Raw genomic sequence first — 12517 nt, forward strand, 5'->3', positions numbered from 1 at the left:
AAAAGCTTTAAAGTACTTTAAAATGTTTTTAAAATGCTTTCAAAACAATTTAAAATGCTTTAAAAACAGTTTACAATGCTTTCAAAACTATTTAAAATACTTCAATAATAATTTAAATTGCTTTAAGAGCAATTTTAAATGATCTTAAAATGCTCTAAAAATAGTTTACAATGCTTTTTTTTTTTCCACAGAAAAAAACGAACTTTTTTTTATAAGAAATAAAAAAAGTTACATGCAGATGAGTTAACATTCTGTAATGACCGCCTAATAACTAGGCCAACCCCTCTAAAGAGAGACAACAGCGCACCTACAGCGTGCAGCAAGTTAGAACAGACTAAAACACTCGGCCTAGACAGTCGAACCAAAAGCAGAGAGATATTAACAAGTTTGATCTGGGTTCTGCTGGGCCTCCTTTCAAGAGGAAAACGACCCACACATGCAAAAACCAGCATCGTAGCCACCCAGCTCAACAAAAAGGAGCAGAAAAGTATCTGAAAACAGTATATAAACCCGAGTTTTTCTATGACTAACAGTTCAAGAAACAGTAATAGAAAAAAACAAACTATCGTCTGAAAACAAAAGGATGGAATTATGGGTATGGAGGGAGGTCCGACACACGGATCTGATCCTGTATCTGTTCAGCTATTCTCCACGAGCCCATATCTTGTTGTAAACCTGCCTTAGAAAGCCCATCTGCGACTTCATTGAATTCCCTGTATATGTGTTCAATGAAAAAAACATTAAACCTCTGTTTTAAGATTTGTATTTCTTCTAAAAGAGGCAGCAGCATATAATTTTGACATCTGTACTTCCCAGTAACCCAGTTTATAACATTCAATGAGTCTCCATAAATCTGAATGGTGAGGATGTTCTTTTGTATAAGCCAGCACAGCAGAAGCTTTAGAGCCGAGAGCTCGGCAAAATTATTTGTGCCCGTTCCAATGCCAACCGAGGCCTTAAGAGAGTGAGAGTTATTGAGATGAATGCAGATCCCGGCACCCACGATGTTGTTTTGAGCAACCCCATCGAAAAAAGCCCATGGGACCCCTTCCCGTATACATGGGGCTGACCTCTGTTTTTGATTTTTTTCCTCCTCATCCAGTGGGATGCTGTCAAAAATGGCAATGCTCTGAATGGCCACCGCAGTCTCGGGTGATAGCTTCTCGCTGAATATGCTGCGATTTCTTGCAATCCAAATACCCCAGCATATGATGGGGGGTAAATTCCTCAGATTCCTCCCCTGAAAGTTGTTCCACCAGTATTCCCAACATGCCATTAGATCGACCCCTTCCCATTTTAGCTTTGTATTCAGAAGCTTTTCCGCCTCTAGCCAAGTCTGTTTGGTGAAAGGGCAAAACAGAAAGAGGTGGTTGATGGTTTCTTCATCCGCACAACACAGAGGGCATCTGCCAGGTCCCTGTTTAAACCGGCCCTGAAGAACATCCCAGGATGGAATTTTGTGATTTAATGCACACCAGAAGAAGATACGAGCTTTTTTTGGGCACTTTAGCTTTAACAGGGATTTTGACCACCAAGCAGGAAGGGTCCACCCTTTGTTTTTCACCAGAAAAGAATAGCCTGCCTTTGGGGAGTAAAGCCCAGAATCGGCATGTGCCCATACCAGACTATCTGGCCTATCCAATATTCTGACATTTGATCTTTTCAGCTCCTGAATATAACGCTGCCAATCATCACCCCAAAAAGCGTTTAGGCCAATATCCTCTCCAGCCTTCCAGGCTTGGCCCCAAATAGAAGTCTGCTCCAAATTAGCTATCTGGTTTAATCTAGTTATGCCTAAGCCTTCCAAATGAGCAACCAATTCCGGATGTAGGGCAAAATCTTCATTGCAACCCACCCATGGGTCTCTGCCAATCCTCAAGCACTCTCCATTCCCAACCCTCCATGCCAGTCCTCGCTCAATTATCTTGAAAGCCTCCGTGGTGGCTTTCCAGATGACCGAACAATTCCTCCCTTTCTTATTGGGCTTCCTTATCCAATCTTCAATCGGAGTGGGATCAATATATTTCCTAGTAACCACCTTCGTCCAAAGGTTCTCTGAAGTAATGATACGCCATCCTGCTTTTGCAGCTAAGGCCTGACTAAAATCCACAAGGTTTTTTAGCCCCCAACCACCCCATTCTTTTGGCCTTGCAATTTTGTCCCAAGCCACCCAAGGGAGTACAGTTTCCTCCTTGGACCCAGACCAGAGAAATCTGCTGCAGAGTTGTTTTATTTTGTGGAGTATTCCTTTGGGTATCCATGTTAAAGCTGCCCAGAAAACTGGTATAGCCTGTAACACGGAGTTCACCAAAGTTAATCTTCCAGCCCTCGACAGCCATTTATAGCTCCAGTGAGCGATTTTCTGCTCAATTTTCGCAACCAACCAATTCCAGTCTTGCTTCCTGTAGGAAGATGGCTTGAGCCAAAAGCCAAGATATTTAAAGGGATGCTCCATATTACAGGTGCCAAAGGGCAGCTGGGTCTCAATTGCCATCTCCTCTTGTCTACTGAAGCCTTCAAAAATCAACTGAGACTTTCTATCATTAACTTTGAGCCCTGTTGCTTTCAGAAATAGATCTAGAATAGACTTTAGCTCTAAGATTTCGGTAATATTCCCATTTGTAAACAATAAGATATCATCAACGAAAAGCAAATGGGTAATGAAAAGGTTGACAGCAACCTCCAAACCTTTGATCAAACCTGTACTTTTTGCCTTTGAGATAAGTCGACTAAGACCTTCAGCCGCAAGAAGAAAAAGCAGAGGGGAAAGTGGACACCCTTGACGAAGTCCTCTTTGGCTTTTGAAGAAACGGGAAGCAGCACCATTTATCAGAACAGCAAAAGTTACATTTGTAATGCATCCCATGATCCATCTAATGAAACCAGCTTGAAAACCAAGGTGCATCAAGAGCAGCTTGAGATAAGTCCAGTTGACCCTGTCATAAGCTTTTGCTAGGTCAATTTTTAGTACTGCTCCTTTTTTCTTTGCCTGCCTGAGGCTATGTATTGTTTCTTGAGCTACCCCTATAGCCTCATGAATCTGCCTCCCATCCAGGAAACCAAATTGTTCCTTGGAAATATGGCAGGAAAGGATAGGTTTCAATCTAACCGCAATAATCTTTGCAATAATCTTGTAAATGGTGTTACATAGGGATATAGGCCTAAAATCTTCGAAAGAACCAGGATCCTCTTTTTTCGGAATGAGAGCAATGAAAGTTGCATTGAATGGCCCATAAATTTCCCCTTTTAATCTGGACTCCTCCACCACCTCAGTGAGTTCTGCCCCAATGGATTCAAAGAAATGGGTGAAAAGTTCTATAGTCCATCCATCAGGACCAGGACTTTTGTCTTTAGCCATAGACTTTATAACACCCTCAACCTCTTCTTTTGTCACTTCCCTGAAAAGGTCTTCTGCCTCCTCTTCTTCCACAAAGCGGGGGAAAGCCTGAGCAGTTCTGATGATTTCTGGTAAGTTGATAACCCCTGGATCCGCAAAAAGGGACTGAAAGTGATCTTTCCCCATATTGGACAACTCTTCAAAAGAAGAAGCCTCTCTACCTTCCGAGTCCCTCAGCTTCCAAATAGTGTTTGCATTCCTCCTCCCTTTTGCATAGTTGTGAAAGAATTTTGTGTTTTCGTCCCCTGCTTTTAACCAGATAGCTCTGCTTTTCAGCCTCCACTCTTCTTCTTTATCCAGTAATATCTTCGCCCTTTTCTTTTCCAACTCCAAAATTTTCTCTTTTGATTCCGAATTTGCATATGCATCAGTCTCAGGTTCTTCAAGGACCCTCAAAGCTTCATCAATGCTTACTAAAACCTCAGATTGTTTCCTTCTTCTTTCAGATGCCCAATCAATGGTTGCTTTTTTCAGTCTTTTTAAATTTTCCATGAGTCTCCCAGCTAAACTTCCCTCGTAATCCGGCCTCGGATGAATCCAAGTATCATGGAACAGCTTTTTGAATGATTCCTCCTGGAGCCAGTGGGCATTGAATTTGAAAGGCGAGGCCGGCTTTTTAGGGGGTTTTGAGAATTCAAGGAGGATAGGAAAGTGATCTGAGTTTCCACCTTCCCCGACCCACTGCCTGAATAAAGGAACCAAAGCTGCCAGTTTTTCGCTGATGAGAAATCTATCCAACCTTTTTGCAATTCTATACTCTCCAGTCCTCCTGTTTCTCCAAGTAGGTTTGGCTTTTATGATATTCACATCAATCAGCTTATGAGACACCAGAGCATTTGAAAAGAAGTCCGTTAAAGGATCCTCCCTTGCAAGAGGTCCCCATGCTTCCGAGGAACCCATAGAGAAATTTAGGTCACCTCCAATGATGAGATTCTTGTCCTGGACTAAACTTTTGGAGAGAAGCTCATTCCAGAACAAAGCCCTTCCATGACAGGGACCATAGACATTAACAAAAGTCAGAGGGAAGTCAAAATCCTGCGAAACAACCTCCATGCCTAGTACATTTTGGAATCCCCATGAGGATATCAATTTTAATTTCCCTTTCTTAAGACCCATCGCTATACCTCCCGAGCGCCCAGATGCATCTGCAGCCAAGAACTCCCATCCCGGGAGATAGGAACAGAGTGCTGCTTCAACATCCAAGCTATTTCCTAAAGTCTCCTGAAGAAAGACGATATCAGGGTTGCATCTAGAGATGAGCTCTTTCAAAGCTAGTTTTTTAGGCTTACTAGCTAACCCTCTACAATTCCAGGAGAGACAGATCATTTGATAACCGTCTCAGGGGGTTTTGCTGCTCTAAGCGCCCCAGGAATGGTCAACTGTTTCCCATCAGCAACATCAAAGATTGCTTTCTCCTGTGTCATGGCTAATTTCGATTTCCTGCCTCTGTTCTTCTTTGAGAGACATTTTGAGGTCTCTAGCCCTAACCCTCCTACCGGTTCCATGACATCAATATGGTTTGTTGTTTTCTTACTATTGGATCTCAGGTTGTAGGGCCGAGGTACTAGACCATGATCATCACCAGAGTTTAGTGGGGGAAAATCTTCACCATCCAGATTTATGGAGACAGACTCGATTGAAAGATTGTCAATTTTATTCATCACATCATTACAGGTGTTTAACACAGAGAGCCCCCCAATACAAGTATCATCTATTATAGAAGAATGCTTTAAGACAGAGGACGGCATACCCGATTGATTGCAGTCTTTTTCGGCTGTCGGCGGATCCAATATAGAGGTGTCCATCGGCTGGCAGTTTGCAGGGCCCATCGTCTCTTCATCCTCCTTTGGTAAATCCGTCACCGACTGATACTGCAAATCCTCTCCTTGTTTCCCCGGGTGAACAAATCCCTCAGTCTGATACTCCTCCTGTCTTTTATGCTCAACCCATTCCTCTGATTCCTTCTGAGTCCTCCTCCTTCTTCTTCCCAGCGGGCAATCGCGCGCCAAATGCCCATATTCATGGCAAAAATGGCAACGAAACGGAAGGTGTTCATAGTCAAGTTTTTGTTCTATTCTGAACTCCTTATATCTTAGAGGAATGGTTTTTGCAAGGCCTTCCTTCGGATTGAGCTTCACCAGTATTCGAGCCACCCTCTTCTCGAAAGTATGCAGGTATGATTTATCTGCATCCAAGTATGTCCCCAATACATTCCCAATCGATCTGAAAACTGAATCCGCCCAGAGGTACGGGGGTAAATTGGGAATTCTAACCCAAACTGGAAAAGCATCCATCTTTTCCGTTTCCGCATCAAAAAGAGGCGTCCACCTTTTGAAAAACACCGGCCTGTTTCCATAGGACCAGTTCTGCCCTTCGACCCACTCCATGGCCTCTTTACTCTCAAATTTTATCATGAACCATCCCTTTACCAAGGCATTCGAATTGAATGTGGCCGCCAATGATCCTGCCCACTGATTCTCCGCCCATCGTCTAAAAGCAACCCCAGACACAGCCTGACCTCTGATTCTGCCCACCAGAGTAATCCCATCCACATCTAGCACCTCCTCGACCTGCATATCCATCTCCAAACCCACTTCTTCGAATTCCCTTGTCTTCAGAGGTCTTGATTTTTTCCGCTTTCCCCCTAATCTTCTACGCTCAGAGGCGTCGGACAAGTCATCGTGCTCCCGCGCTTGCTTTTCCACCCTCCTTCGGCTTCCACCATCCGTTCCATCTGCATGATCGATCCTTTGCTGAGTCTCGGCCAAACCCTCAATCGGGTTGACATCCTTCCCTTTCCCAGTCTTTTCTTGACCTAAATCCAACCCTTCTCCCAATAAATGACTGGGTTCCCTGACTGCTTCCCCAACATTCGGCCGAGAGGAACCCCGTTCCGGTACCTTTGGGAACAGGTCCCTAATAACCTCTCCCAACTGAGATCTCTTCCCAGGATCTGCCACAGAGGATTTTAACCCCCCAACGGGCCTCCAGACTCCAACGTTTTGGACTGAATTTATAATGTCTTCCAAACCCCCAGAAGGGGAAAAAGATTTGGATGGAGAAGAAAGCTTACCCGACGGCGGATTTGCGATCCGAGCTTCACCAGATGGCTTCGCGACCAAAAAGGGGTCGTTCGCAGAGTCTTTCCCTGGAGCACCCAACAGCCCTGACAAATCCCAGCTTTTTTCCGGCAGCAACTCGGCCACACATGAGATACTGGGTATATCTCCTACGTCCGCGCCAGTTCCAGATCTTCCTTTTTTCTTTCCTAAAGCCTCGCCGAGAGCCTGAGCAGCAAATTCCCTTCCCCAAACAGTTATCAAATCTTCTGTCGAGGGTTCCAACTCCAGAGCTTCACTCGGGTTTACCATGGTTTTTGAGTACAACGAGGAAAAGCTTTTCAACCACAGCCCGAAACCGACTCAGGACAAACCGCTTACAGTTTGAGATCCTAGGGTAGCAGCTGGCCAGAGCAGCGTAGATCTCCACGAAAGTTACTGCAGGGTAAAAAGTCTTGAAACCGCTCCCGTGACCAAGATAAGCCCAAACGCCAAACCGCTGGTTGAAAAAAGTGGTTTCATTCCTAGCTGTCGCCATCGACTACCTCCACCCTGAAAGATGTACTGTCGACAGCTGCCTGCGCCGTACCTGAGTGTCGACTGCTGCGATCAGACCTACCTAGGCCTAAGGCCTAGGGTTTCAGGAACGAAACCCTCCCCTAACATTCTCTCGAAATATGTTCTTATGAAGTATTATGGACAACAAAACAGGTCCATCAATAGTTTACAATGCTTTAAAAACAATTTAAAATACTTTAAAAAGAATTTAAATTGCTTTAAGAACAATTTTAAATGATTTTAAAATGTTTCAAAAACATTTTAAAATGTTTTAAGAATAAGTTTAAGTGCTTTAACAACAATTGAAAATGCTTTAAAATTGTTTTAAAATGTTTTGAAAACAATTTAAAAAGCTATAAAGTACTTTAAAATGTTTTAAAAACAATTTTAAATGCTTTAAAAGCAATTTAAAATGCTTTACAAACAATTTAAAATGTTTTTGAAACAATTTAGAACATTTTAAAAACAGTTTAAAATAGCTCAAAATAATTTAAAAACAATTTAAAACACTTTAAAGTGTTTTAAAAACTTTTAAAATGCTTCAACAACAATTTGAATAGCTTAATCACTACATTCTTCTGGTTTTCATAGCTAGCGCCACAACACACCTACTGATCTCTTTCCCATGGCTGCGCCCTTGGGAGGGGCAGGGTCCGCTCCCCCTCCTTTCATTGCCTCCGCCTCTGACATTTTAAAGCCTGCAGCATCTATGACCCCTCTTGGCGGTTTCTCAGAAACAGATCAGGGTTCCAAACCTGTCAACAATGAAGCTGACCCCTCCGCAGCACGTGAAACAGATGACAAAGACCAAGGCGTGAACCAAAAGTCTCCAACGTCACAGCCAAATGCGACCTTGGCAATATGCATCCTGAAAGCAACAGAACGAATCAAAGTCGATCTCCCCAGTCATCGAATCAACAGCAAAATCCAATTTATGTAGGACCACGTGCTCATAGGCAAATTCCTTGGATTTTTGCCAACTAAAAAGGCTCTGCAGGGCTAGATAGCTTCAAAATGGAAGCCCAAAGGACAAGTCACTCTGCAGCTGGGCCCCAAAGGCTTCTTCACAGCCATTTTCCACTGCGTGGAGGACAAATCTCGCATATTTGAAGGCGGCCTGTACTTCTTTAATTCCTCAGGTCTATACCTTCAGGACTGGAAATCTAGGTTTAACCCAGATAAGGAAGATTTCAGTTGGGCTCAAATATGGATAAGGATGTACTCCCTTCCTGTGGAATACTGGAAAGAGGAAACGCTAGCGGACATCGGCAACAAATTGTGGGTCTTCCTGAAAGTTGCTAAGGAAACCAAATCCTGTCGATACACCTCTTATGCCAGGATCTGTGTCCAGATGCACTTGACCAAAGCTCTTGCAGACTCGATAATTCTCTTTCATGATGATTTTGAATGGATCCAACCTCTAGACTATGAGCATATCCCTTTTCATTGTCGGAAATGCCACGAACACGACCATCTCTTCCGAGACTGTCCTCTGAATTCCCAGCCCAAAACCTCTGCTAATGAATCTAGCAAAGAATCTGAAGGATTCATTAAAGTCCCTAATCGCCGGAGGCATGCTAAGAAAAATGATGTAGTCCCAGAAAGCCCCAAAAAGCCTGAGTCCCAAAACAGATTCATTTTACTCTCCTCTCAAGATCCCTCAGAGAAGCAAAGCTCCGATCCTTAGACGATCCCCTCCCCTCCCCTCCCTCCTCCTCCCTGATTATCAAAGCTTCTCGACCATCCTCTGCCTCCGATCCCTCAAGCTCATTAATATCCTTTGACTTGGAGAAACCTGTTCCAAATTCTGGCCCAAATCCCTCTACCTTGGAGAAAACCGTAGCAGAGTCAGGCCAAAAGTCTTCTTCAATGGATCTAGACACTGCTCTGGCTTTTAGTCTGCATGACAGTGCATACATGGAAGATCAGAACACTCCCACAATAATGGATGAGGATCCAGAGAATGTTAGCCTGGATGGTCTGGACATCCTAAAATTGGAAACGTCATGCAAGCAGAAAGAATACAATTCAATACCCCCATGGAAAATCGATAGGCTGGAAGGAGTTCTCACCAAAGCTCAGCATAATAAATGTCTAGGTATACAAGCAGGAAGCCCCTGGGATGGAAAAAAAATCCTCAAAGAAACGAAGAAAAGAGGGCGCAAAACAGACTTGCAAAGGACCATTATCGTAGGAGAAATACTTATGGAATCAAGGAGATTCCCTAAGTTGACAAAGTTCTACAAATCTAAACCCCACTATTTCTCATGAAGCTAATCTCCTGGAATGTGAGAGGGCTCAATAGCCCCTCAAAACACAGAATGATTAAAAACTTGATCCAGCAAGAAAAACCATCACTAGTTTTTCTTCAAGAAACAAAAAGTAATAATATTGCCATAGAAAGAATCCTCAATATTTTGGTCAGGTAGCTGCTCAGTTTCAGTAGATGCCTCTGGGGCTTCCGGAGGACTGGCAATTTTGTGGGACCCCCAAGTTCTCACTCATCATGACTTTCATGCTTCCCATTTCCTCATCCAAGCGTCCTTCCATCTCATAGGCACAAACATTCACGGGCATCTCTCTAATGTCTATTTTCCGCAAAATTTATAGAAAAAACTAGAACTATTGGATACTCTCACCATTCTAAATTCTAATAGGCAATTCCCTCTCTGGATTAGTGGTGGTGATTTCAACATCATAACGTCGTTGGAGGAGAAAAACAGTGGAAGATCAAGGTTAGACAGTGATAGCAGCGGCTTCAAAGAATAAATTCAAAGTAACCAATTAATGGATATTCATACTTTCAATGGTGTATACACTTGGAACAATAAGTGGAGGGGTACCCAACATATTGCTTCCAGGCTTGATCAGTTCCTCATCTCGGACAATGCCATACACCTGGGAGGGGACTTTCATGCTTTCATATTGCCCCAAGGAGGATCAGATCACTGGCCCATTATGTTACAATGGTCACAGCCAGGTACAAGATGCAACAGACCTTTTCATTTTGAAGCCTTCTGGTTCTCAAATCCTAACTTCAAAATAATGGTCAATGAGGCCTGGAAATCCTTTATCCCACCTGAAGGAGCCAAAATGTTTCAATTCCAACAGAAACTAAAAAACCTGAAACAAGTGCTCAAAGCTTGGAACCACACACAGTTTGGCAACATTTTCGAGAATCGGAAAAAGTTGGAACATCAAATGAGCTCACTTCAACGGATTATCATCTTGGAGGGCAGGACAGAAGAGCAAGCGCATCGGGAGCAGAACCTTTGGACTAAAATTGAGGTTTATAGGCAGCAAGAAGAAATCCTATGGCGACAAAAGTCCAGAATCTGGTGGCTCAAGGAAGGGGAGAAGAATACAAAATTCTTCCATAGATCGGCCATCCAAAGAAGAATGCACAACAATATTGCATTCATCAACAACAAACGAGGGGATAGATTAGAAGTGCACGAAGACATGGAAAAGGAAAAAAAAGATTACTTTCAGGAAATTCTCACGGAGCCTCCAGGAAACAGAGATTAAGCTATTAGAACCATCACGCAGCACATCCCTAAAATCATAATGGAGGATCATAACAATAAACTGCTCCAATATATTTCACTGCAGGAAGTAGAAGCGGCGATGGCCCAACTCAAGGATGGTAAGGCACCTGGTCCTGATGGTTTTACAACCAATTTCTTTCATGAATTTTGGGAGCTCATCAAGACAGAGGTATGGGAATTAGTGGAGGAATCAAGAACTATGCACTGGATTCTCCCCTCCCTAAATTCCACTTTCATAGTGCTAGTGCCTAAAGGGGATGAACCAAATACACCCGACAAATACAGGATGATTGCATTATGCAACGTCATCTACAAGCTCATCTCTAAAGTACTGGTGAACAGGCTCAAACCTCTCCTCCCTCTTCTCATCTCACCGGAGCAGACTAGATATGTAGAAGGGCGTCAGATAATGGACGACATCATTCCTTCAAATGAAGTAATCCATTCCCTGAAGATCTTGAAAAAGCCAGGTATGATTCTAAAGCTTGATCTATCTAAATCTTTTGACAAACTCAGCTCGAATTATATTGATAAAATGTTATTGGCATTTGGCTTCAATTCCACTTGGACATGATGGATCATGAACCTCATCTCCTCTCCCTATTTCTCGGTTCTGCTCAATGGCACCCCCTCATCGCCCTTCCGCCCCCCACGTGGTATTCGTCAAGGGGATCCCTTATCCCCCTTCCTTTTTGTCCTCATGGTAGATGGGCTCAGCCATTTTCTTCACTCGGTCATTTCCTCTCATGTTCTAAAAGGCATTTCTCTCCATGGTCTTCATCCCTTATCCCACCAGCAGTTTGTAGACGACACTATGATTTTTGGCCACCCCTCCTCTCAAGAGGCTAAAGCCTTCAAAAATTGGCTCTCTCTCTTCTCTAGGGCCTCAGGAACCTCTATCAATGCCTCCAAATCCCAACTCTTCTTTTTTAACACCCCTTCCTCCACTCAAAGGGAAATCGCTCGTATTCTGGGATTCTCTACAGCAGCGCTGCCCTCGAAATACCTAGGAGCTCCTTTGTTGGAGTCAACCATAAAACATGCCTCCTGGAGGACTCTTCTCGACAAATTGGATTCAAGGCTCTCATCCTGGACTTACCGCTCTCTCAATATAGCCGATAGACTCATTTTGATCAAATTTGTTCTCCAGGCTATGCCTCTATATCTTTTCTCCATCCTGGCGGCGCCAAAATGGGTCCTTAAGGCAATTCACAATCTACAGAGAAATTTTTTGTGGGGATCTTCTGGTCTCAATAGGAAATGGGCTCTTGTCAATTGGAAGGAAGTCTGTCAGCCAAAATCAGAGGGAGGGATGGGATTAAGGGACCCTCTCCATAGCAACAATATAATGGGTTCCCGCATTTGGTGGAATTGGATCTCCAAACCACAAATTCCCTGGGCACGGTTATGGCAAGAAAAATATGCAACAGGAAGTCAAGGGAATGACCTCATAAGAATTAGCACTACAACCTCAGGCTCTTTGATCTGGAATGCTGCCAAGCTCCACAACACCTTCATTCAAGAGCATAACTTCTGGGAAATTAATTCAAGCACCACGGTTAGGTTCTGGGAGGACTCTTGGCAACAACTCCCAAAACTAGCCTCTCTCTTCCACAAGCCAATCTAGCAGGTCTCGATGCAACAAGCAAATCTTACCCATGTCCATCAATTATGGCAGCAACAAGCAACCCAATACTTTCACCTTTGGAAACCAGCTAGTACCTGGCAAGCCAATTGGCAAGGGGAAACCTTCACCGAGATCGATCAGGAGTTAAACCATAGAAGAATCAAATGCTCAAATCAGCAGGACAAACTGAGATGGGGTCATACACCAAGGGGGATGTTCACTACTAAGGAATCTTACCAGCTTCACTACTCAGCCATTCAGACAGACAAGGATCAACTCTGGGAACGGGTTTGGCAACTAGGAATATGGCCCAAGATATCCACCTTTC

At 43.6% G+C, this 12517-nt stretch overlaps 1 protein-coding gene across 1 annotated transcript; it reads right to left on the reverse strand.

The window, feature by feature from the left end:
- Positions 1-589: 589 nt before the first annotated feature.
- LOC149152393 (uncharacterized) lies at positions 590-6994 on the reverse strand. The gene is made up of 3 exons (XM_089443464.1): positions 6782-6994; positions 4762-6684; positions 590-4618 (listed from the first exon to the last, which is right to left on the reverse strand). Exons 1-3 carry the CDS (start codon positions 6992-6994, stop codon positions 590-592), a joined length of 6165 nt encoding a protein of 2054 aa, XP_089299590.1.
- Positions 6995-12517: the final 5523 nt, after the last annotated feature.

This window comes from Pinus tabuliformis, chromosome 9, assembly GCF_031772625.1.
Source record: "Pinus tabuliformis cultivar Carrire ecotype Pingquan chromosome 9, CPIR1, whole genome shotgun sequence".
In the NCBI taxonomy this organism is placed as follows: Eukaryota; Viridiplantae; Streptophyta; class Pinopsida; order Pinales; family Pinaceae; genus Pinus; species Pinus tabuliformis.